General features: G+C 39.2%; 1 protein-coding gene across 1 annotated transcript in view; it reads left to right on the plus strand.

The window, feature by feature from the left end:
* Positions 1–26,559, plus strand: part of tnfsf10l (TNF superfamily member 10, like) — a 74,867-nt gene that overhangs the window by 12,946 nt on the left and 35,362 nt on the right. The window contains exon 2 of the mRNA XM_031742114.2: positions 16,342–16,491. Coding sequence (XP_031597974.1) covers positions 16,342–16,491 — 150 coding nt within the window. The remainder of the gene's footprint in view (positions 1–16,341; positions 16,492–26,559) is intronic.

The raw sequence follows: 26,559 nt of genomic DNA on the forward strand, positions 1-26,559 counted from the left end.
TCACTGTTTATGAAAGTTGATGCATTTCTCCATAGGGACTGTTACCTGCATGCAACCAATGCATAACTGGTCACTACTAACAGATATGTACTGGGACCACAGACAGAATGCAAATAAAACCTGAAATCTACCATTGGGATAGAGATTAATCATAAGAAGATTACCTATATCTTTAACAGTCTAGTCCTCACTTATAAGCTTAACTCCCAACCCTCATCTTCTCACGTAAAGGAAGGTTTTTAGTTGTCAGCAAGAGCTGGAGTAACGTCACCATCTTGGTTTAGATTCCAGGAAGCAGCATAATAGTAGCAAAGAATCCCATCAGTTCACATGTCGAACAGGTTTTGGGAGTTGGCAAATTTTCGAGTTGGCAGCTTTAATCTTCTCATGAGGCGTTCAAGATGTTTCTCAACACACTGCACAAATACACAACGATTGGCTTTAATTGAATGGAGGAATTGGAGCGCATTGACAAATAGCAGCCGGGGAATAGGTTTTAAGTAGTGCCACGCTGGTGCAGCTTTGAATTGCAAGTCATGCAAAAGATCTCAAGTGGTCTGGTTTTATCTAATAAAGCCAGGCCGACTGATTTCACGGCTAAAATGAACAACACGTTGAAAAGAAATTCTGAAGAGAATATGTCGGAGCTGTGCTCTTGGAAGCAAACTGCAAATGTACTGCACTTTTAGTGAAATCACGAAAGCTCTCGAGCAAGACAGCTCCTGATAGCCTTTGACCTAGCAAGCAGGGAAATAAAGCAGACAAGATTTACTCAGTTATCCAGTGCTATAATGGTATATCTAGCAAATGTTTAAACTGTTCTCTGCAGGGGAGAATTTACTTTGGGAATTCTTCTGTCAAGGTTTAAATAACTTTGCAAATATTCTTATTCTCTGAGATTGCTTTACAAACAAATTTATGTAAGTTGCCAAGTTGTTAATGAACAACCACTTCTGAAAGAGTCTTTTATGGTTCTTTAATATGCTGCTAAGTGTAAGATGTTACTGGAAAGAAATGTTTTAGGTGTGCCAATTTGCTTTCTGTCCCCAAAAGTGTCCACAGTGCGGTATCGCAAACACGTTTATGTCTCCACAACGTAAGTATTATAAGGACACACAAACAAACTGCACCATCCAAGTAGCAGAGTTTTGTATATGACAGTGTAGCCAGAGCGGTCTGTGAGGTCAACTGCGTGTTTATTGTGGCGGCTGGTAACACTAACAGCTACTCATGTCTGAACAGTAGCTTCGTAGGCAGGCACTCATCTATGCATGAAAACAAAAACACAGAAATGGTGGCAATGCATTTTTACCACCAGGAATTCAGTTGAGATGTTTTTAAAGTCATTACAAGAAGGGACACAAAAACTTGCTTGCTGATCAGGAAGTATTCATTAAGTACTAAGTAACTAAAGAATAACTGCGAACACAAACACAAATTTAAAAAAAAGCAAGAAGGGCTTCTTGGGGTTATTGTATATTTCAAGAATAGTTACCTTTTTAGTGAAACTAAAGGTTTAGATTAGGATCAATCAGCAACACCTAAGTAAGAAAGTGTAGATGAATTTACTAAAGTTTGTAATACAATTTGCTCTGAAAGAGAGGTCACATTACTTCCGTGTTAGTAGCCCTACTTTCTCTCTGTGGACAACAGAATCCAGTATAAAGTGATGCTGTTTGCATTTAAAGCCTTAAATGATTTTACTTCTACTTATGTGATAGATTAGATCTGTACACTTTGCTAATCACTGATTAATGATTCCTTAATATCAGAATTTCAATTGTTTTTTGTGAAAGACTTGCTGTTGCTAATTTGTTCCTCATTTGTTCTTCAAGGGCTAAACATGTTTTTGGGAGGGTTGGTAAAAGTTGTCTAATCCTAAATAATTTTAATTAAAATAGTCATGGAAACAAATTTAGTGCCACTTTTTCTCTCTACTATTATTTAATCAATATTGAGAATTAGGGCTATATGAAAAGAAAATGCACTTCTAACACCAAACCCTAAGATAAGTCAGACTTTCCATGCTTTTTCCTTCTTGTGGGGCCGCCTGGACATCAGTAGAGAAAACACATCAGCTACAATTTGTATGATTATAGTAACACTTGCATAGACTCCTCTTGAATCTTACTTGCTCAGCACCTCTACACAAAAACACATTTAACATAACACCCTTGCCCACACATGGTGGACTTGCCCACCCAGAAGTATCTACAGGACCCCACAGCAGCATTCTGACCCACTCTGGTTCCCATAGTGACATTTTCCCCACACTTGCTGTGTATTATTTGGTCTAACAGCTGCTTTTAATTGGTCATAATGAGCACAGTTTTACCATTCTGTTCACTTTGATTTTTCCCAAGTATGATTCATGATGGGACGGTACAGTAGTATAACATCTAATCTTTAATCTGGGCTTTACTGCATACAACAGAAATGTTAAGTGGTTCTTTGGAAGAACTACAGCTAAACAGTTTAGGGTTACTTCAGGTAAAAGTATACATGTGGGCTGCTAATGATATCCAGCTGTTTGTCTGATTGAAACTGGTTGTCCCCACAACCAGTACACACATGTCAGCTGGTAGTTCTTCCCACATCGGGGCTTGTGTGTTCAAATATCTACACAGACTGTGTGAAGGTGATCATGAGTCTAAACAGATCGATATACATGAATTGTTTAGAAAATAGAATGAAAATCATTTTTTTATAGTACATCTTCTAACACAAAACTCATTATGTTAAAAGACAACAAAAACCAACCAACAAACAAAAAAATCTTCAAACCTTCGAACCAACAGTTAAGCAGAAACAGAGATTTTTAATGTTGCTTTTGAAACACTAGATTGTAGTCAGCAGGAAAGTTGTTCCACAGAAAAAAAAGTAATCCACCTGATGACCTGAGAGAGCAGATTGGATTTTAAATTAGATGGACATATGCCAAGGGGCCGGAGCATTAAGTACTTTATGGACTATTAAAGGGATTTTAAAAGTAATTCTGTATTTCTGTAATTCACTGACATGACTTAAACTGTGAAGTATCAGGTTTAACAGGAGCTAACATGTCCTTTATATGTATTAGACCATACCATTTACTAGCTTGTGATGGAATGCAGCAAATCATTTACAAGAATCTCCCTGCTGATCAGAATAAATCTTTTATTTTTTTTGCTTTCACATTTACTGTAAGTGTTTCTGTTGCCATTTGTGCACAGGTGACTGAGGCCTGAACCAGAAAGTCCTGATCTCTCATAAAGTCTTTTTCCTTTTCTTTCTTCTCAGAAAGATGATGAGGAAACAGAAACTTAACCCTTGTAACCAAATCAAGCAGCAAAACCAACTTAGATAACACAGCTCGCATAACCATAGCCTTGCATTACAATAGGCCCTTGTCTTTATCACAACTAATCTTAACAGCGCTTTTTTTTTTTTTTTTAGCTAAACAGCAATATTCTCAATTGTTTTACTAACAAGGAAGTTAAAAAAGAAAAGGGGGACACAGCCAGAAGATCAGCATGCAGGTCCGCCCTGCTTTTGTATGTCTTTAAACTTTATTTAAACTGGAGGTACTCCAAAACAGCAAAGCTGACAAAGAAAGGTCATAGTTCCACACGCTAAAGCTGGGAGTGGTGTTCTGCGTTCTCAGCGGGGGTTGCGTACACTGTCACGCATATTGGCAGGGAGAGGCGTGCATGAATGCATACCCCCGAATGCAGAGAGATGCATGCATACATTTGCATTGTAGCCAGCAGGTAAACTAATGATCAATAAATATGTCAAAGGCCTCAAAAAAACATACTTGCTAGATGAAGAGAACAGATAAGTCATCCAAACACACATACGGGAAACAAATAAGAGCAGAAGGAAGTATCTGCCTGCTACTGATGTCATTAATGCCTGCAAGCAGACGCAGCCTGTCTTCTGGATAGAATTAAGAAAAAGGCAGCTATAGCTCCTTATTGACATCTTCCAAACATGTATAAAATCCAGACTCTTTGTGATTTAAAGCTCAGAGAGAAACCTTTGACTTAACAGTGGGAGACGGGCTTGTTCGATTGTGTATTTATGGGCTTTTATTGGTGTAATTCATCTCTTGAATATTTATCAAATCAGATTAGGTGAAGTTTCTCTGAACGTGTGTGCTGTCTTTTGTTAAAATCATGTTCGCGCATGGTTACCTTCAATTTGTCTTGATTTGGAGGAAATGGTCTAGTTCCTGAGTGGATCTGGCTGGGGCTGAGTATCTTTTCTCACCAGGAAACTGCAATAAAACACTCATTGTTTGAATGTAGCGAGATATCCATCTGTGCTATACCTGCTTTTATTCTGGAGAAACTGTGGGCAGCTGGAGTCTGTCCTGGCCGCCAGCGGGGTACGTATAGACAGAGAGAAAACCACATGCTTCTCATGGTCAAATTCAAAGGGAACCTGGAGAAACTGCACGTAGGGGGCTACAGGGTGCACTGGCAAAACACAGCCAACCATGAACCCAGAACTGTCTTGCTGTGAGGCAATGACTGCGCTGTGCATTGCTAAGCACTGCACCACCTGTAGTAACATCTTCTGAAGCAGTTTCACACATGCAGTGTAGCCCTGAAACATTCTTGACATTACTTGATGTATGTGAGATTTCCAGTTTAACTGGACATAACACAGTCTTTAACCAACCAGCTTCCTAGCACAAAATCCATGTTAAGTCCCATGTAAGAAAAGAAAAGGTCACTGTGTGAATTCAGTGACAGAGCAGACAAACAAGTGTTTCCAGTAGTGAGAACACATCTGATGCAGATTTAAGAACAACTTTGGACACTGACGTAACCTGAGTGACGCTGTCCGAAGTTTCTTTATGAATTTGTTTTTTGGCATTTTTACCCAGTACCCAACAGCGATCATGCTACTTCAATTCACATAGAAACTCTGCCACAAGATTTAATAACTTTTCATAGCTTATTGTGACATTTTTTTAGACAAAAGACATCAGTCTGTGCTTCTTAATCATTTTCATATGCAGTGTCTGCATCTAAAACCATCCAGGGCTCTGTTATACTCATGTCACATGCATCTGTGTACTCTTAATTTGTCTTTTAAGGCTCACTATTAATCTCACAGAGACTGACTTGTTCTTTGATTATGATTAAAAATCAAGATTTTTCAGGACCTCACTGATTAATTTATAAAATTGCCCTTTTGGCTGCAATCAGTGGAGCTTTTTGTGTGGGAGCTAGCGGCTAAATACACACTCATTAAAGGCAAACGAGCAGAAATCGAACTTCAGAAAGATCAGAGTCAGAGAGACGTCACGGTGAAGCAATGGTTGTTCTAAATTGGGGACGATTATGTCAACAGCGTGATTGAAATTTAATGCAGAAGAAATTCAGGCAAAGCCGTGTGATCCGTTAAACCAACAATGCCCTTTACATAGTATTTGCGGCTCACTTTCAGTGCTGCACTAGGGCGACGGGGTCAGCTAAATGGCGCCGAAAATGCGGTGTGAAATGGCAATATTTCCTTATCACAGGGCATGGGTGGCGGTCTTGTTATTTGAACTCTTCTTCTGTTTATTCATGTCATCAAAAAAATTGTTTTGAAAAATATGGTCTTGACCTTGACAGAGCCAGCTCATCTTTACATTTTAAGGCACCTGCTGCTGCTGTCTGGGGGAAATTTGCAAAGACCAAACACTGACTCCCAAATAATGACTGGCATGTCACTGCAAAACAAGCGAGTCACCGAGATGGGAAGAGGATGTCGAGTTTACAAGTCGAGGATTGGTTTTCGTGGTTTTTAATCACTTCCATGCCAGAAATGGGACTTCCTCATGTTTTCTGATAAACAGTGAATCAAGTTCTTTTAGTCACACTGGGACCTGAAGGACGAAAGAAGATGCTGCCTTCCCTGAAGTTAGTTCTGCCAGAGGTTTTTCCTGTTTACTCCACCAATCGTTGCCAAAGCGTTACTCATAGTGGATTGCTGTGTCGTTGGGTTTCTTTCTATAATGTTTCAGAGTCTTTAAGATGTTGTTGTAATTTGGATTGGTTGGAAATAAATCTTAGGCCACCAATAGTCAGAATTTTCAATGATGATTGTAAATGTAGTTACATGTTGATGCACACTTTTTCAATTTATCTTCTTTAAAAATGTCGGCGTTTCTCCAAGACTTTCCCGGGTTGGTTACTCTCCTGAAGCAAACTGATGTTGGCATGTGAGGCCCGGCTGGGACTCATGTGGTTGCATGAACCCATGTTAAAAATGGTGGTTTCTGCTCCCCAGTGCTCTAATGATTGTGTCTTTGGCTCGAGTTTTCAAAATACTCCCCTGGAAGCTGTTTTGTATTTTGTGCTGCGCTCTGGCAGGCCTCATGTGGGGGAGTGTCGGCCTTTTCTCTCCAGACAAAAACTTGGCCTGCACGTTGGGGTGAGGTAGAAACTCGCAGTTTACTTCACTATTCACAATCAAAGTGGCCTATATTTTTATTTTCCCTTGTAAATAGCATTTGTTCCTTATTGGCAATCAAGAGGTCCTTAGCAAAAAGTGCCTGGTCTTTAAGGTGATGGATTGCTGAAAAAATGGCCGGTCATTAAGCGTGCAACGGCAAAGAATCGGACAACGCTGTCGAATAAATCAGTGTCGGCACCACCCTGGCCACCTGCCAGATACAGCAGATAGTGAAGCTTGCACACAGTGTGCGCATAAACCTGCAGACACGCGTGCCTTTAGACTGAAAACCGTCTCAAACCTATGTGTTAAATATAAAACCGCTCATTCCCACCCATGCACAAATAACCAGAAGCTTGTACACCGATGCAAACACATGACTACATTCACTGCAGCTTTTAACGATTGCTCTGGGCTTTTTACTTAACAAAGGAAAGTGAGTAGTGGATGAAGAGTCAGACTCTCTTGCCAAAGGCTCATCTTTAGAGTGAGCTGGGTGTTGCTTAAGTGCTGAAGTAATAAATCACCGCAACTCCTACAATGCTCCAGTGTTTATGACTGTATAGACTTTATCTAAAGTAGTTAAACGTGTACTTTTCTGAAGGTGTCAGAACCTCCAGAAACATACGTGCTAATCACAGCTCTACTGTATGAAAACTTGCTAAAGCTAAAACACGTTGCCTGTTTGTCGCAGCGTTTACAGATGTCCCTTAGTTTCTCATGTTTTTGATTTTCGTGTGCTTGACTGACCTGCTGTTTCATTTTACTTTATTCGTCCAGTGTGGTATGGTGTTCTTGTTTAGCTGTTTCTATTTAAGGAGGTGGCTTTTTTCATTTTCCTTTGCATAAACCAATCAGTGGAAAGTGATAAATCCATTACTTCCAGTTTACCAAACAGCTGTGGTTGCAGTTGCTAGAAACAGTTTGGATGAGGTAGAAACAGATTTCACAGCTGTGATAAGCTCCGGCCATTTATTATCTTGGTGTTCATCCTAGCTGTGGAAACTGCTTTTTGTATAGTTAGCTACTCAGCAAGATGAAATCATAGTGTATCTTAATACTGCCAAAACAGGATACAGGCTACACTGTGAGGTGACCATAAAGAGATTTGGAAGTATCAAGAATGAAACACCCACATACAGTATATAATTACTAAAAATCCCAGAAAGCATATGTCCCCTCTGTGTATTTGTGGAAAATAAAAATAGAAAACTATATACGTAGTGATTTGGATAGCATACATGTGTAGTCCAGGAAATTATTAGGGTAGATTAGCTTTTATTAATGATTTTCTCTTGACTGTACTTCCACAATACTGTCACATTTTTAAAGTTGTTCAAACATTTTGAATGTGCATCAGTTAAATAATAACCGAATGCACAGTTTCACTCAAAACTTTCCCTCCGGGATCTTATATTATTAAAAATTTTTTTTGCTTTTATCTAATTTAAAATAATTGCTTAGAAATTTTTGTGAGTGGCAATAAAATGATTGATGGAACCAATATATCAGCTGATATTAGCTATTCGCCAATATATCAGTATTGGCATTTATAATGGCCATGACTTGTAAGATTAAAGCAAGTTAATTTTTTTCAAAGCATGGTCTTATTACATGTTGTAACACGTGTTGCCAACAGTGGACAAACTGTGTAACATCAGCACCCATAACATGGCTAAAGGACATGTTTTATATTTTCTTTAGTTTTTAATATTTTTATGTATCTATATCGATACATCAGCAGATCGCTAATACTGGATGAGCAGGATGGGCTCTGCTTCTATACCTCACCTGTTTAGGCAAGCAACCATACCCCGAAGGTTACTGCAGGAGCCTTGGTTCACTTCTGCTTCAGAACATTTCCTTTAGAGGCATTCATGAATGGCTCCAAATATGACATACAGTTTAATGAACCAATGAAAGACATTTTTTTCCAAGTTACCACCTTCTTGTGTACTGTTGTTACTGATTCTCCTTCTGCCTAAAGACATGGATCGATTTGATGATAATTTGTAGTGATACCATGTATCACTACAAACTAGACTCTTCCCTCCCACAGCCACGGGCTGGGGTGTAACTCAACATGATGAAGCTCGTTCCACCGTGTTGCACACTCAGTATGTTTTATTTGACTCCCGCACTCGTGTATCTCCCTGCCGCTGTTTTTGGATGAAGTGATTTATGCGCAGTGCCACTGTGAGTGAGGCCTCAGTGGTTATTTCACCCTGCTTTCTGTCTTCCTCTACGTTAGCCGTTCATCTTGCAGCGCACACACACACAGACACACACACTCTTGGATCGAGACCTCTAGCCTGCTGGATTTGAGTTACGTGGTTGCCTTCTCCTCTTCCTAATCCCCTAAAATGAGAGTTGTGGACTGCCAAAGAACTCCCAGACACACACACATACACAGTGAAACACAAAATTGTAGCTTGGTTTCCAAGTGGCCCTCTGAGATATTCTTTTCAGGCTTTGGTGTCCCACCGAGGGCCAAGCATACACACAAACGGGCATGCACATAGACACACAATCACTCAACTGCACATACACACCAAGGGCAGGCCACACACGTACGCACACACAGATGTACACGCACACACACAAAAACTCTCACACAGGGGAGGAAACAGTGAAGCATTGTTAGCTACTTCCTGAGAGAGCCGGCATCAGGATCACAGGAGCTCTGTCAGCCTCTCTCTGAAGCCCAGGCATCTAATTGAGTATGGACAGCCATGAGAGACCACATGTCTTTTGGCTAAGCACGGTTAAAAAGCGCATGGATCACTCATAAATGCATGTGTTTGTGTGTGTGATTTTCCACTCGTTGCAGCGAGGATCAGTTCCAAAGGCAGACCAATGGGGAGTGTATCCCAGTTTAGCTCTTGTGTCTGGAGAACAGTAGTTCGCCATCAATTATTCAAGTTCAGGTTCAGCAGTAAAATAACTTTTTGACAGGCTGAGAAATATTTTCTTTTTTTTCTGCCTGTTTGTTTTTAAGCAGTCTGCCGCTGTACCACAAAACTGTCAAGAAAAAAATATGATTTGGATGTCGGTGTGCAGAGATAGTAGTCAAGTTACAGAGTCGTTACATAACTTGTGCTTTATTACATTTTAAAGGGAAATGTGTAGTTGCACCATGTCAGGTGTCAGTACAGTAAACATTTCAACTGAGTTACCACACTTAGATATCAGATGTGAGCAATGATCATTATGCCATCTAATTTTAATTTTGGATTTTGCACTCATCCCAGGGCATCTACTGAGGTTTAAAATATACTCCAATATATTCTCTATACTACAACCACAGGCCTGAGGGACAGAATGGGGGGTTTTACATGCAATGTCAAAGGGTCCTGAAGTGGTGTCTGTGTACGACAAGTTGTGCATTTCAAAAATTTGTCAACAGGACCAGAACGAGCATTTTCTAACCTGCGGTGTGGTGGTGCAATAGTTAGCAGAGCAAAAAGTCTCACAAGGAAAATTAATCTTAGCTTGACTCGTAATTCTAAACTGATCATACATACATAGAACTGTCCCAAAGTCTTGAGCCACCCCTCATTTCTTTATATTTTGGTTGGAAAATGGGAAATACATGCAGTGATTTATTGAAAAGTGTGCAAACATACGTGGAAATACAGTATATAGAACACAAACAGAGCTTGTATAATTCCAACAACCTTTAAAGTCAGTATTTGGTATGACTACCTTTATTATTTAACACAGCCTGAACTCTCTTAGTCAACATATCCTGTAATTCCTGAAGTAGTCTTCAGGAAGAGTTCTCCAGGCTTTTAACAGAGTTCTTCTTTGGATGTTGGCTGCCTTTAGATGATCCCACACTGGTTTAATAATGTTGAGGTCTGGGCTCTGGGGAGGCCAATCCATGACTGATAGTGTTTCATTGTGTGTTTTTCTATCCACATGTGTTTGTTTAGGAGTGTGTTTGGGATCACTGTCATGCTGAAAAATTAGGCTGCTGCCAATCAGATGCTTTCCAGATGGTATTTCAAGGTGGATTAAAATCTGATGGTACTTGTTGGCATTCACAATCCCATAAATTTAGACAAGATCTCCAACACCACATGTAGCCTCAAACCATGACACGGCCACCACCATGTTTTACAGATACACTCATGGTTGTACTAAATTAAAATGCCTGAAAATGGTCGATTCAAGACCTCAAAATGACCAAAGCTGGAGAATTATTGCTCTCTTTAAAACTGTGGAAGCGAAATATAAAGAAATGCTGGGTGGCTCAGGAGTTTTGCAGAGTACTGAAAATTTCAGTAAATTTTACTCAGTTGATGGTAGATTATTTTTTGCCCAATGTCCTCAACTAAACTAATTAACAATTCAAAAAAAATCACCAGCCTTGCCATTTTACCACAAAAACAAGCAGCAGTTACACACACACACACACACACACACACACACACACACACACTCAGAAAAAAAAGACTCCATCTGACCATTTGAGCACAGGAAAATTATTTTTTTAATTGCTCCATTTAAATCTTCAAAGTCAGTTTTGATATGGTTTTGATGTGCTAATTGTGTGACTTTGACACTGGAAACCACAGTTCATGTTGTTTCTGATAACAACAGTTAAATTGGTTTGTTATAGTCGTCACATTAATTGTTTTCTAACTTTAGCTGCCAAACTGTAATCACAATAGAAGCGCAGGGTCCAAAGCACTGCAAGTATGTTTTGGGAAGACAATGATAATCAACCCATTTTTCTGTTTTTCTACAAACTTCTGCCAAAGAGTTTAGCCAGATGTTTCATCTCTTAGTCCTCTTAGCAAGGCTGCCTGAGGGTGCATTACATCACCATGTAGCCTGGATAAAAAAAGATATTTTTTATGATCCAAATATATTAAAATTCATCTTCATCGCAGTTTTCAAATGTTTTGCTGAGAAAAAATGGATATGTTGCGATGCAACAACTGTCAGGGGTTTTTCCAAGGAAAACAACATCTACGGACTCTCATATCTATTTTTCTTTTCTTTTGACATCCTAGCCAACATTATACAGACATATCTGACCAAGTTTAACAACACAGTTGAGAGTTACAAAAGATTTTTGCATGCTGCAAATGTTTTTAGCTTTTGTTGGTTTGGATTGGGCTACGGAGGGGGCCCGATGGACTCATTGCTTAGGAGCCAAGGGAAGGATAAATGATTGATGTCAATACACTGAGAAAATACTTTGCTCAGGGGATAAGTGCAGCAGGACCAGAATTTAAGACTGTTTGTGTAAAATATATCATATGCCTTCAGAGAAAATTAAAGTGTGCTTTCATAAAATAACAACAGCAGAACTGCAAAGCAGATTACACGCTATTAATAAGATTAGAAATCCTCTTTAGACCATTGTTTAAGAATTAAAAGCAATTAAGTCTTTGTCAGAAGACATTTCTGCAAATTGTAAAGAAGTAATTCAAGTGCTGTGGATGACCTTTCACCAGCTTATTGATTTGTTCTTGTCGAATCACAGGGGTGTAACTTATTCCTGAAATGATAGCTAATAAAGGCAGTTTTGCAATTTAGGGGTTTTGGCAAAGAGGATTCAGGAACTGGCTGACAAACTGCTGTCAGTGGAGAAGTCAGGATGGATGGGGGGAGGGACCTCTTCATAATGCTCATGCTTAAAAACCTGTGGAGCAGTTCCAGATGGATGTTCTCAGGGCATGGTAATGATGTAGGGGCTGATTCCTCCATCTCTAGAGGCCTGCATGTCCACACTGGCCTACAGGAAAAAAAACACATTTCCTTTGCTTTTCCAACAGCTTTACTAAATCAAAAGCATTTTGAATTCTGGAAATGACCGATCTAATCACTTAAATGAAGAGCTCATTTCAATATTATGGCCTCAAAATGAGTAAATGAAAGACAAACTGCCCACCAACAGATCGGAAGAATTTGGTTTACACGGACTGGTAAGATCAGAAAATTAGATTAAGTATTTATGGAAAGATCCTCCAGGGGAACCAAACATGGACAGTAAGAAAGGTTGTGCTTGGCTCTGTGGTGGTGCTGGCTCCCAGCTGAAGCCAGACACCAGCCAGCTTTTGCATTGTAACCATGAGAGCTACAGCACGAACACTCTAAATAAGTGTGACAAAATTTGTTCCTCCAACCCATCTCCCAGTTGAGACTGGAAGCCATTGGGTTGTTTGTTCGAACAAAGATCTTTTAGTCAGATTGGGCAAGAATCAGCAATGTTGGTTTGCTAGCTGGTCAATCCACTATTGGTCAGGTTGGTCTTCACGAATGTGTCTGAACAATTTTGTAGAGACAGCCAACATTAGCCAACACTGGAAAGGTTTTATTCCACACTGCTGCCATGAACGTTTGTCTACATCACCCACTGAACCTGTAGGTATCAGTCAGGTCGGACAGGTTGGTTTTTCCTGTATACTGGGGAGATTAAAGTACCCTAAACAAAGTATCATAGCTTGCATTTCCATGACTCCTGTAAGGTCCCTTAGATCTGAGTGGCTAAAATTTTGTTAACAATTTTCTTTTTTTTCTGACTGCAGAGATTTGTCTGTGGAGAGGTATTTATTAGATTACCTAAGGCATAGTTGTCAAACACATTTTAGCTCACTCATCATACATAACAGAATTCCAGCTGAGGTAGCCAAACCTTCAGTGGGTGGTTCATATTGTCCTACAATTTCATTACCATATGTACAATGACAATAAAGGACTAGTCTACTGAAAACCATCCATCGATCCATCTTCTTGGCATAGAATCAGTAGAAAATGATCACAAATTAAGAAAAGCATAATTGGAGGTACATAAATATATTCACAGTGGTAAATTGATGGTAAGTTATAAGTGCAATTTAAATACCTTTAGGTTATTTCACATTCAGTTAATTTACTGCAAATTACAATTTGTGTCTCTTTAAGTATTCAAAGGTTTAGTCCTAATTAGTGATGGTGTCATCATTTCTCCAGTGAGAGGATGTAGGATGTTTTTTCACACTTAATTTACTATTAGTTCAAATTCAGAAACAAATAAGTGCATTAACTTGGTGATAATGTTTCTGTGGAAGCTCAGATTGGCCTCTGGCCTCGTTTCCATCCACTAATGGAGCAGAAAGATTACTTCTAATCTTGTTTTTAGCTCTGTGCAGTGATGTGCATGGGCTTTATCTCTTCACTAACATGGACAAGGCTGTTTCCCATAATAGATCAAACACTCCCTACCGGCCCTGTCAAAACTTGATGGACACACATGCTTGCATGCAAACACACTAGCAAAAGCATGGTCTGTAAAATCTTTTATTTTTATATACAAAGGAACTCCTTAATAGCAATTAAATCCTTCAACCAGATCCACCAAAGCAGGGAGTGTGTTTTGGCAGAGGCGCCAGAAAGAAACGCAACTCACTTTCATTCTGTCTCTTGTGCCGAACGAGCTCAAATCCACTCATGCATGTGTGAAACTCCCTATCACTTCTGCTGTCATCACTCCTCGCAATGCACGGGGTGTCTCTGCCCATACTCCACTGTCAGCAGTTTTTGTTGGGATGTATCCTGCTTGTATTCGGATGATCTAAAATGACCTACTGTGCTTCCTCTTCTCTCATCGCAATGGTGAAAAACAATAGAAAGTAGATAGATGAGTGAGTTTAAGTCACTTCTCAAAGAAAGACGTTTTTGAGCCAAGTCTTCAAGAGTGAAGAAAGAGAACACAGTTTTGTCTGTTTTGCTCTGCCAACAGTCACAAATGACCCTTAAAGTTTCACAAAATGCTTAAAATGAGCTTGTACTCTAATTAACTCAGCAGTATGTCATTTTCTGCGCGATTAAGTTTAACCTCATCACATGCAGAGAATAACATTAAATGCAATTAAGTTAAAGGATTTGCAAATTTTTACCCTCTGCAGGTTTTTTGGTAGCTATTTTAAGAAGACTTATTATGCTTTTCCTTATTTTTTATTTTCTGCCACATATATATACTAGTACAACTCTCAAATAACAGGGCCAGCATATAAAATTAATTCCTGTGAGCCACAAGCACCTACTTCAGGCTGCTCAGTTTCCTATAGTATTATAGTATATAAATAAAAATCTGTACAGATAATCTGAAAATGCTATTTTACACAAAAATTGGCTACTTTGAAAGAGTTTGTTCTGTAGAGCTACAACTTGAGTAAGAACCTTGTAGATCTGTGTGATAACTTCAGATGTCGACTTGATTTTTTACACGAGATACAGTCACATTGCAAATGGTCTCCCTAACAGTAATGTATCAAGTGAAGACTCAACTTTCCTTTAGATATTTTGTCTTCTTGTCCTTCTCCCAGAAAGCTGACTGTGTCGGGTTCATGCTTCAGCGCCTTGTGTTTCTACTGACACCGTTTTTATGAAACGCAGGTTTTGGGGTCGTGCAAAGGTCAGATAGGTCAGGAAAACCTCTTTGTCAGCTTTGCACATTTTGTAAATTTAACTGTAATGGATAATAAGAGCCTCTCAAAGTTGACCTCAAACTAGACACAGACTTGTAACTGGAATGTGTACCGACTGGAACCGCTGACATGTGTGTCTAATTAGACTCACTGGGATTTGTCCTTGAATAGAAGTGAAGTAATTAGAGACGTGAGTCATCTTTTTTCAGGGCTGGGCAGCAATGTTGAGATGTGGCCCCGGTGGTCTTTCCCGTAAGGGTTCTGTCCTTCTCACTTGGTTTGAATTAAATTGCGCACACAGTCCCAAAGAGAGGGAGACAGACGTTTGCATCAGCATGAGCTGGTCTGGGAAAAGAAGAGGCACGGGATGGAAAAGAACACAGAGGAAGAAAAAAGGGTTTCATTAGAAAATGGAGGTCAAGCGGAAAGAAATTAATAAAAATACAGAGGAGGGTTGAAGGAGGGCAGGACTGTAATCTCTCTCTCCTCATCAGTGCTTGTTACAGAGTCATTAACAGAGCTTTCAGATCGTGATGCCGACAACCTCCCTGAAGGATATCCACACACGGACACACACACTTACACATCTGTGTGCATAACTCCATAGTTAGAACACCATGGACAATCCGGTTCCCAAAGATGTTGTATTTGACCCATGCTGTCTAAAATTACATGAAAACATTTCTTATTTGGGATGGAAGTCGCTGCCAAACAGGAGGCGTAGCAAAACAAACAATTTCCCCTCTGCCCACTGAGGAATTGTTGATTCAATTGTCTCTTATTAGACTGCATATGTGTGTGTGTGTGCACACGTGCTAAGTAATGTTCACACTAGGAAAAACCCTTTACTAAGTGTTGTTGCATAAGGACCTGCATTTCAGTGATGCACCTGTGCCAAAATATCCTCGTTACGTTTGGTCTCAGCCTACGAGTCAATCTGAGACGAATGCCATTTTTCCCCCAAACAAAATCCTCAAATTATCGTTTTATCCTAGTTGCTATTGCTTCTGATTGACTTTTGTGTACTTAAACCTGCTTATATTGGTTATTTCCTTCCTAGAAAACCCCCAGAAAGGTTAAAAAGATTTGGTGCCTCGAGATAACGTTGCAGAAAAAAAAGCAGAAATTAGAAACACGTGCTGACTGCACATGAGCTGATGCTCTGAAAATGCTGACAGAGTGATGATACACCAGAGTATGACTAACTGACATGCATGAATATCGAGAGTAAAAGGAAAAAATAAATGAATTTAAGGATGTTTATGGACCCATGCAAGCGATAAGAAATGATTCATAACACTTGATTTTGCGATAACAATTGTGGAAGCAGTTGTGATAACGATTGTCTTCTAGCTGCTGATAAATATTATATGATACGCTGGATCTTTGGGTTCCACATCTCATGAGGATCAATTTGCATCAAGAATTACTGTCATTTAACAATCGTTTAATTTTCTCTTTTTTTTGTCCCATGTTTGTCCTATAGGTGCGTAGCCAGGGAGTGACAGAGGAGTTAAAATGCCTGAGTTTACTAAATGCTCTGGATAAGGACCAGGACATCCCAGATCAGCTGGCCCAGCTCTTCGGCGAACCCTGCATCAAACTGGCCGAAGGCATCAAAGCTTACATCTCCAAGGTAAGAGATGGAAAGAAAAGGAACATTACATTTACCACACATCAACCAAATAAATAAAAATATTATTAAGCAAAACATTATGTTTAATAAATTGATTTAAAAGATTTAATTGCCTCTCGTATTAGGGCATTGTTTTTAGTTTTAATACAGTCTTCAACATTGTAGGTCTATTATTTTTCCAGTGCCGATATTATCTCGAAATAATAGCTTCACACACACTGGCATAAAACTGCCTCGGTTTGCATTCTTCCATTAATACACATCCAAAACGTGCACTGTGTGCAATACTTAGTTATGTATACTTAGTATGTATTTTGGCAGAGTAGTGTTGTCTTAAATCAAGAAAGATTGAATGATAAGCGCGATGTTCGACAGTGACTCAACCTAACTACTGCGTGTATCTAACAATTGCAATTTGTCAAACACCTGAACAAACACAACCCTAGTTCTTTTACATTAACCCTCTGCAACCCAATAAACTTCCAATAGGAAATTCCAAATTCCTAAGAATTCAGAAAGAAACTGGAAATCTGTTTGTCACTTCAAACACCTAAATATAAAAACACTACTGGAAACTATCACAAATTGCTCTTTCAAACCATATCTGACCACGTAAGATTTGTGCCTTTGTATGTACATCATCTGAGTTTTTCTTTTATAAAGAGTTTGATTAAATTCTAATATCGAATGAGAGTTCATTTGCTAATTGCCCAAGTCTGACAATGTTAGATCCACTTCAAATAAAGTTCCAGTCACTGGTGTTAGCTAACACTAGCTAAGACCAGCAACAATAAAGAAACCTTTCTGTTGTCGGCAGCTGTTATGCTGGTTGAGAGTACAGACGGTAAAGACTGCAACGAAAACTGCGTGAACCCAAATAATGCCACAATATGTTAAAAATTCATATTAAAAAAATCTGCTCTTGAATGCTAGCCAGCTAGCATTGACTTTGCTAACTGGCAAACATCATCATGAAGACATCACCAACATGACGTGCACACTCCAGACTTTATAAGGATCATGAGCTTATTATCCACAAACTCTTAATGTGCTTAATATAAAACTAGATAAGAAGGGTAAGTACAGAAGTAGAAGATTTGAGATACACTTAACATGTTATAAAATAAAATTGATTTCAAGAATGCCAATTTAGTCAATGGCTATTGTGTATGTCTGGTACTTTGCATAAAAAAACCCAACAATGAACAAAAGTTAGAATGTAGTATTGCTCATTCAAAGAAAAAATATTGCAAATATACTTTTTGCAGACTGGATGGTACATTAAATGCATCAGCTAATACTCATCTGGTACTTCTCTGAATTATTATCTTTATATCCCATTAAGTTAACTGATGAAATCCAGATTTGAATTTTTAAAGCCCTCAACTAAAAGTCTTTAATGTTGCCCCTAATGATGTCGGCCCAGACAACTCTGCTGACCCTGGGTTAAAGACCAGATGGAGCCTGGTTTCAGCGTGAAGGAATCTGCGCAGTTACAGTGAATTTAGAAACATCTGCAGCGACTGATGCAGAACTGGAACTCTGGCTGGAAGTAATTGGGTGTATTTGTCATTATAATGGAAAAAAAAAAAAAACTTCAGCTCCAAGGGAGAATCACTCAATCATCAGATAACTATATATGTGTATAGGACATGTGAGTTGAATTAAAAGGGACGGACAGTTTGTAAAGATACCATCCAAGGTTTTTGTCTGAAATATATACAATGTCCTGCAGCAGCATCTGACAGCAGTCCACTAATATACAGTACGTGTAGTAAATGGCTAAATGGCTTTTACTGAGTGACAAGTTTCAGGGGCCTAATAGCTGTATCCAGAACAGATTATTTAAATAAACCAATCGTATGTGTGGCTCTTATGAAAGCTTTCCAACTCTAAACTTTTTTTGTGGTTTAATTGGAATTCGTTGGTTGTTCATTGTACTCTCTATTACTGAAAATGGCAGGATGTTTTGCCATTCTTTCAATTTTACTTCATGGTCTTGGCTTTGTGGTCAAGTGTACCCTTTCAACAAAAAAAATAAATAAGGAATACAGTATCAGTCATATAAATGTCTTGGAAACCCAGATGTCTATGATGGATTAAGTGAAAGGGAATCATTATTAGTTCTGGAAATGAGAGCGCTGTAAGTAAATCACCTCATTTTTTAAAGTTTGTACTCAACAGTCAGCATCTCTGCATGTTTTTTATGTTTTGGCTTATTTTCTTTGATTCTGTGGCAAGGTTATTGATAGTATTAGTAGAGATGAACCTTTGACCCAACAGACTGTCAGGTGTTTATAGAGTCATGCAGTCATCACAACACCAGTCAATAATTGACTGCATCAGGTGTGCCACTGGAGCCTTAATCCATTTCTAATCTAACACCACTGTTTTGCTAGACGCTACCATACGTAAGCTCTATCTTACGCAACTCTGTACTTGTCAACACAAGCTTGATTTGAAAAGCTTGATTTGCAAATGTTTTTTTTTTATTGTGCATGTGTTTGCCTGCCAAATGTTTGGTTTAAACCTGTTTGGCCTTTATCATCGTAATCTGTAAAACTGCTCTCTTAAAGCACTTGGGCCAGTCAAACGAATGTGGGCAGTGACTTGCAGGCAAGATTCTTCATGCAGGGTTGTTACAAATTCTTCTGTTACTGAAAAATTTGTGGATTTTGTGCAAAGCTTGCATTCTCTGATCATCATTTAGAAGTTGTAAAATGATGTTCTTTTGTTTGGAGATTAAAGAAAGGTGCATTTTGTTTGGTTTTTGGTTTTTTCCTGGACCCACAGCTCAGGCACTAGAGGGTTTGTTTATACCCATATGGAAAAGAAATAGAAAAAAACTGATAACACTAATGTGCAATAATCTTTTCTGGCATCGTTGTATTTTTACTCAGTTGTATATAGCATTTGTATTCTATTTTTATCTTATTGTATATTTTATTTTATTCTATTCTGTACAGTTGTGTACTGTATTTATTCTTATTTTATTTTATTCTAATTTTTGCTTCATAACTTTTGCACTGTCCACTTCCTGCTGTGACAAAACGAATTTCCCACGTGTGGGACTAATAAAGGTCAGATTTACTCATGAAAGTGGCCACTTTCTCATTACTTTCATATATTGTTTTAGTAAGTATCCAAAACATACAAGTTTCATTTATATAATTTTTCAAGGGATCTTATATCTGTTTTCACTCTTGTACGCTTTTCACACAAGACAGATACAAACTTTATAAGATTAATATATATCTTTTCCATATGGGTAGAACTGATAAAACTTTGTGGGAAGTCTCCATCTCTTTCAATCATATTCGGATTTTAAAATGTGGTCTTCCTTGACATTGACTTATTAAAGGTGATTATACAAATGTAGTTTTATATGTTAACGATGAAAAAAATCTCAGTTTGTTTGCCTGCAAGCTTCTCCTACATGATCAGAGTTGAGCAACCAAAGTTGGCACACAAGATCATTTTAGGCCCCTAAGGGTTCTTATCTATATCAGATTTTAAGACGTCATCATGTTTCCTAGCAACCAACAGGCTAAAGTTAACAATTTTTTTGCTTATGCACCTACAAGACGTTAGAAAAGCTTAGTATCATTTCGTTTCATGGCAGTAACTTGTCATTTATTTTCACAACATATGAATTATATTTACAAAATATTGAATTATGCTTAATGTGATATGATGTCATCGTTTTGCCTAACAACGACCTAACGACAGACTAACGTGACATACCAGAAAATACTGCTGCACTCACATGTGCTATTTTGTAAAAGAAACCACACACGTGTTATGAATCATGCTTTTTTTATACACTAAAGCATTAAAACTACTGAAGGGTGAAATGTAAAGCATTGACCAGATGGGAAACCTTGCATACCGACAGCTATGTAGATGTTACATTGACATACACCACCCACCTAAATATTGGTGGAGACCTAGTACACTGTGACATTTCAAGTGAACTCCCCAATGGCACTGGTCTCAAGCCACAGTACATTGCATCCTGCCGCGATCTGATGCACTGATGCTACAAACTACCCAGATCCCATCCTAGGTTGTGCCAAAACAAGCCAAAGATCCAAACCCTCAAACCACAGGTCCCAAAGTAGCTGCTGTTAACCTCCTGGCATTGGATGTCCCAGGACACACCCGAAAGTCATATCTCTATACCCCGATGAATATGATCTGTTTTTTTGACACAAGGGGGGGTCTGCACAGTATTTGTCCAGTAGTTTTAACGACGTGGTCGACTGGCATGTGGTTTCCTTGGGGCTCAGAGGTCCGAACTTGGCCACCGCTTAAGCAATGTAGACCACCAATGTAAAACCACAATACAATTACCCACACAACATCCCTGCTGTAGGTAAACAAATTGCAGCTGACACACATTAACGTCACACTCGTCTCAGTGCATATGTTGAATCAGCTTCAACATACCAGTGACTCCAGGGAGCCCTTGGAGAATCCCACCATCGCTCTCACACCCACACACACACAGTCATTCATAAACCCACTAACCCACTCCACTGATATAAGTCATCCTCTTGCAGACATTGCCAACAGGACTTTTCCCCTCAGTCTGAATGTCTGGACGCTTACAGCAGTATATCTTCAGCCCCCTTAGTTCCTGTTGCCCCCACTCATAAACTCTCTTTTCCTTTTTTTAAATCTCTTTTTGTGTCTGGCTTACATTCTAACTTTTTTTTTAACCTCTTCACCCCCTCCTCTCTCTCTGCTCTACTTGTATGAAACAATCAGAGAGTGCTGCTCCATGCCCCTGTGGTCCTCAGTGGACGGGAACAGGAATGTCTAGTTTTTCTCCAATGCGTAAGTGGATAACAGAGAAAATGCAGGCTGGAAATCGCTGGTGACAAACACTTAAACGTGTTTACATCTCATTACTTCCCTGCAAATGCTCACACATGCAGACACACGTATTATCGTGCTAATTGAAAACCCCCCGGGAATTTCCCTTCGATTCATTTGTAAGCCATTAGAAGCCTGTCCACTTTTACTGATTCCTTCGAGCTGGTTTTGAAACTCAACACGTTCTGTTCTTCTTCAGCGCGCGTCACTAGATTGACTTTTTAAAGAGTGGAACTGTTTCGCGAAAAAGCCAAGATGGTGGTTAAATCAAGCTGGCAGACCAAGGAGGCGCCATCCCTTTTCTTATAAAATGTTCCAGTGAAGTGACCGGAGAACCAGAGTTGAAACTCCAAAGTTTTGTTGCCATTTTTTTAACAAATGAATGGAGAAGCTGGACAGCAGTTCTACATTCTCAATTATGACAGCTTTACAACTGCGAGAATGTCATATAACAATCAGACTGTGTCCTTGAGACAAACTAAAGTTAATCAGTGGCTTTCACAGGAATCGCAACACAGGTGACTCAGAAAACAAGCGTCCGCCCCATCATGCCAGACAGTTTAAGATGACAGCAGGGTTAAGCCAAGAGCTCTGATGGGAACATTGTGATCTGTGTAGCACAGGGCAAAATATACCCACTTATCACCTGACTGTCAGTACATTAAGAGGCTGAGAGCTCTTCCTTTAGTCTCATAGTCAGTTTTCCATGCTAAACTAGTGATTTGCTAAGCCTTTGCAATTCACACAGTCTGCTTCACTGAACTGCCTAACGATTGAGACGTTTAACGGGCATTCCTTTTTCTCTCACTGTTGGCATCAGAAAAGTCACTTTCCTCAAAGAAAAGGAACTTGCTGCTGCTACAACACCACAACTCTGTTACTGTATTCACAGGTTTGAATTCAAATGCTTCTTATTCAAATTAGACAAGAAAATCTAAACGGGTACCACTATTATTATTACTATCTACTATTATTTATGTCACGCCAAACCCTGGCTATCATAAAGGTAGTGATAGAGAAAGTGTTTACAGGAGTTTACTGAGCTGTTGGCTTTACATAGATGTCTCAGGTCTCAGTAAGTGTCACACCCCTAGTTACACCTATATGATATTAATGTCAGTATTCTTCTCAAACTCACCTTAAAACGTTCCCCAGTGTACTTAACCTGATGTGTCTTTCAACTGATGACCACAGCAGGCCTTTGTGTAAGTGGAATAAAGCAAAAAGTCACTGCCAAACAACAAGCACAGTTCTATATGACAAGAATAGGTCATGTCTGACCACAGCCACTTATAAGGCATGTTGTTGGTGTCTGTAAGGCACACCAGCTGTTTGCAGCTAACAGGTGCTGGAAGCGAGGAGCTTATCGCGGATCCTCACTGCAGCTACTTGAAACCATTTGGTGCGGCGCTCTTTTGCGACATGTTGACATTTTGTTGACTTTTATTACTGTGCTTGGGTGAAAATGCGCTAGTGGGTGATGTCCATTAAAATGCATAATTTAACAAACAAACGCACATGGCAAGAGGACATGGTTAATCTTGGATAAAGATGTGAGATATTTGACAAGTCCAAGGTAAAAAAAAAATAAGATCTCTAGTTATCCACATGAAAGCAACAAAGCTATCTAACCTTTCACTAATAATTTTGAGAATTCACTTCTTTCTTCACAAACTCTCTCTCAAGCACACGCAATGGCTCCGTGCCTCTTAGATTTGGCACAAAACCGACAATCCAACAAGTCCAAAACAGATGCTTGGATGGGATTCACTGATGAACTATGCGTGTTGGATAGGCTTGGGCTTGGCCGCGGCGTTTTGGTTAGAAAAGAAAAAACAGACTGATGAGTAGAGAGTGTGAGAAGAACAGAGTATTAAGAATGAGCTTGAGAGGAAAGAATGGAAAACTAATAAAGAGGCGAGGATAAAAAAAGCATAGCGTTAAAGCAGATCTGGCTCGTCGTTTATCTTATAAAATGCGTTGGCTCCACGTGGAGATTCCTCATCCATGGAGCGCATGGACCAAATGCACATTCCTACAAACTCTGCATGAGTGAACAATGGCGGTGATGATGTAACAAATAGAAACCGGTAAGAAAAACGAGAAGCCATCAACAAACCCAACCAGGCAGAAACAAATGGAGAAGGGGAAAAAATATAGATGAGAGGCTGAAGTAGAACAGAAAACAGGCGGGAGAGAAAAGAAATAAAAAGCACACCATGAGATCAGACACTTTTCACTGCTGACTGTCTTTAAATCTCATGACCATTTAGACCTCTCCTCTTTCATTTCAACTTGCAGACACTTAAAACCCGCCTGCGGTGTTCCTAATCCATCTTAGTCAACACTCTTCTTGGCACTTTCAAACTGGAATGGAAGTGGAAGCTATGAACATGGAATACATGGAAACTAAAAAGCAAACTAAAAAACTAATTTCAGACAACACCATAAAAAATTTAACTCTACCAACGATCTGAGAAACATAAGTAAATATGAGCACAGCTCATGAAAGACTCACATCATACGCATTAAATGTGAAGGATATTTACTTTACTGGTTGCTGTAATCACTTGTCTACCACAGCTCTTCAAAAAGACATTTCATTGATTACAATCTCATTGGTCCATTGCGGTTGCCGCACTGGTTGTGTTGCTTGCAAACAGTGACATCGCCATAGCTTTGTATAATGTATATCAACACTGAGGCTGCAAGTACTCATACAGTATTATATACTGTATGAAGGATTGGTGGTGCCAAAACAAATTGGGGTGTTTTTAGGTGCAGCCATAGAGAACAACCTTCCAATCTACTAATTGGAAGGTCGGTGGTTAAATCTTTGGCTTAAGCGTAGACGAAGTGCTTGGGCGAATGTGTCATGTTGTAGAAAGTAGTTTGAGTGCTCAGGTAGCGTATCTGTGTACCATTTACTTTTGACAGTAATAATCACAATTATTTAAAAAATCACACTGATTACTTCTTATCATTATGGAGAAGAGTGAGTTATTGTACATGAAGCTAATTTTAAAACTGTCTATCTATCTCCAACTGTAGATAAACATGTGTATTCATCCATGAGCATGAAATTTTTTTTTTTTTATTTAATAATTGTGTTGAAACAGAGAAAACTGAAGCAGTTGCCAGGGAGTCTATGAAAACAAATAGTGATAACTGCTAAATGAGACATCTTCATGTGTAGCAACAAACATGTTTCTATCTGTTATTAATGTCACATTTAAATGTGTTGCGTCTGCTTGATCTTATTTTTTCAATGTGCCGTAGGAGGACAAAAACATTTGCACAAAAATACTTTTGAAGATTGATTTTCCTATTTCATACAGTTGAAGCCTCATGTGTGCTTCAGCTGCAGTAAAAAGTAAAGAGAAAAGAGAGGGAGATGAGAGATGAGAGATGTAGAGGAATACATGCAAACAGGAAACACGTAGGGGCTCTGCAGATGAAAGAGGAGAGAGAGAAGCTGACCCGGAATCAATAAAACGTCTCACAGCGTGGTTTTAATAACACACACATTGTGTGGAGGCGAGGAAAGGGGAGGAAAAAAGTCATTCTGACCAACTTAAACTTCACTCTAGATAAAATTATTTAGTTGACTGTAGTATATCTGTCTAACACTTTTATTGCACTGTGCCTAACTGTGTATGTATCTAAATAAGAGACCAGATGGTTCATGGCATAAAACAACCTTGCCGATATCAGCGCATCAGTTCACAGCTCAGAGTTTGCAGGGACTGGGTTGGTTTGAACTCAAAACACAGCAGGAAACTATATTAGACCTCTGCATGGTCTCAGCGCTACTCTATCTTTATCTTCATTGACTTGCGGACTGGCTTCTGGTCTTATTTTGCTAACTTCTGAAAACTGAGTGAATGAAACTGGAAAGATGAATACAGGGACTGAGGAGAAGTTAATTTTGTTTGAGGGGGAATTGTTGTTGCTCTCTCTACTATAGGTCAAAGGGTCAAAACCAGCTCGTCTTGACTGTTCAGAGCAAAGGAAACCTTTCAATTTAGGGCGAGTCAGTCAATCCACACCCAGCTGTAGAGCTACAGATTTACTAAGACTTTTCTGACCTGTAGCAAAACATTATCATAGCTATGCTTATATGACCTCAGCTTCTATTTAACGTGAGCTTTCATGTGGTGTTATCAGGAGATAGGGCTGCTTAATTGACATGGAAAGGAAGACGTTTTTACATTTCCTTTCTGTCATCTCAGAGTCCACATAAAGAAGCATTTAACCTCATTACCAAAACCTGCTGCTTTATCTTTGGCCAACATGGAGGGAGTCTCAGAACAAGTGGAAATCTGAAACCCCTAACTTTACAACCGGGATGATGGAAGGCCCCCATAGAGACATTTAATGACCTTCAGATTCTTCTGTTATTAGCTTTGCATCTTGACCATTGTATGCTGATGTAAAGAACCCTAGCAATGTGTGAAAAGTTAACAAAAAGAGGAGACTACATTCGAAATCCCCTTTACTTATGTTCCTCAGATCCACCTTTGTGACCATTGAACAGCTTCGCTGATGGAAATGTTACCAAATATCTGATGGTTACCAAAGTTCACAAAGTACAACTAGGCTTGAGTATCATGAAACATAGATTTTCTCCAGACTTGATCCAAACCTAAATTACAGATGCTGAAACCTTCCCTGGAGCACAGTTTGGGACAAATAGCCAAACAGTGGTCTGACATGAAAAAAGTTGTCTTGGTCTGGATAAATTCTAACCAAGGTTCAGTTTAATGTTCCAGCGTTTTCTTCATGTTTAAGACATTGAGACCTACAGTAATCCAGGAAAATGGGAACCGATCAGTTAGTATGCTGATTACATGTCTGAGGTCAACAGCTAATATATCGGGGATTCCAGTGTGGTGAGGGGATCCCAGTTTAAGACTTCCTCTGCCGGTCGTTATTTAAGGTTTTGCACATAAATTTTAAAAAGCAAATAAAGAACTGACCCTAATTGAACAATGGCCAGTGTTCTTGCACTTTAAGAAAAAGTTTCATATTTTTGCTCTCCACATGGAGTCTCTCAACACACAACCATAAGCCAAGCACTGGGCAGTACTCCTCCAACTGCAAACACTTTCTGTTACCAAAAATCTTGTCTTTTGCCAGCATGTTCACCTGCAGATATCAGCGCTTACACAAAGTTCAGCCAGCTTTTAG

Source organism: Oreochromis aureus, linkage group 3, assembly GCF_013358895.1.
Source record: "Oreochromis aureus strain Israel breed Guangdong linkage group 3, ZZ_aureus, whole genome shotgun sequence".
Classification (NCBI taxonomy): Eukaryota; Metazoa; Chordata; class Actinopteri; order Cichliformes; family Cichlidae; genus Oreochromis; species Oreochromis aureus.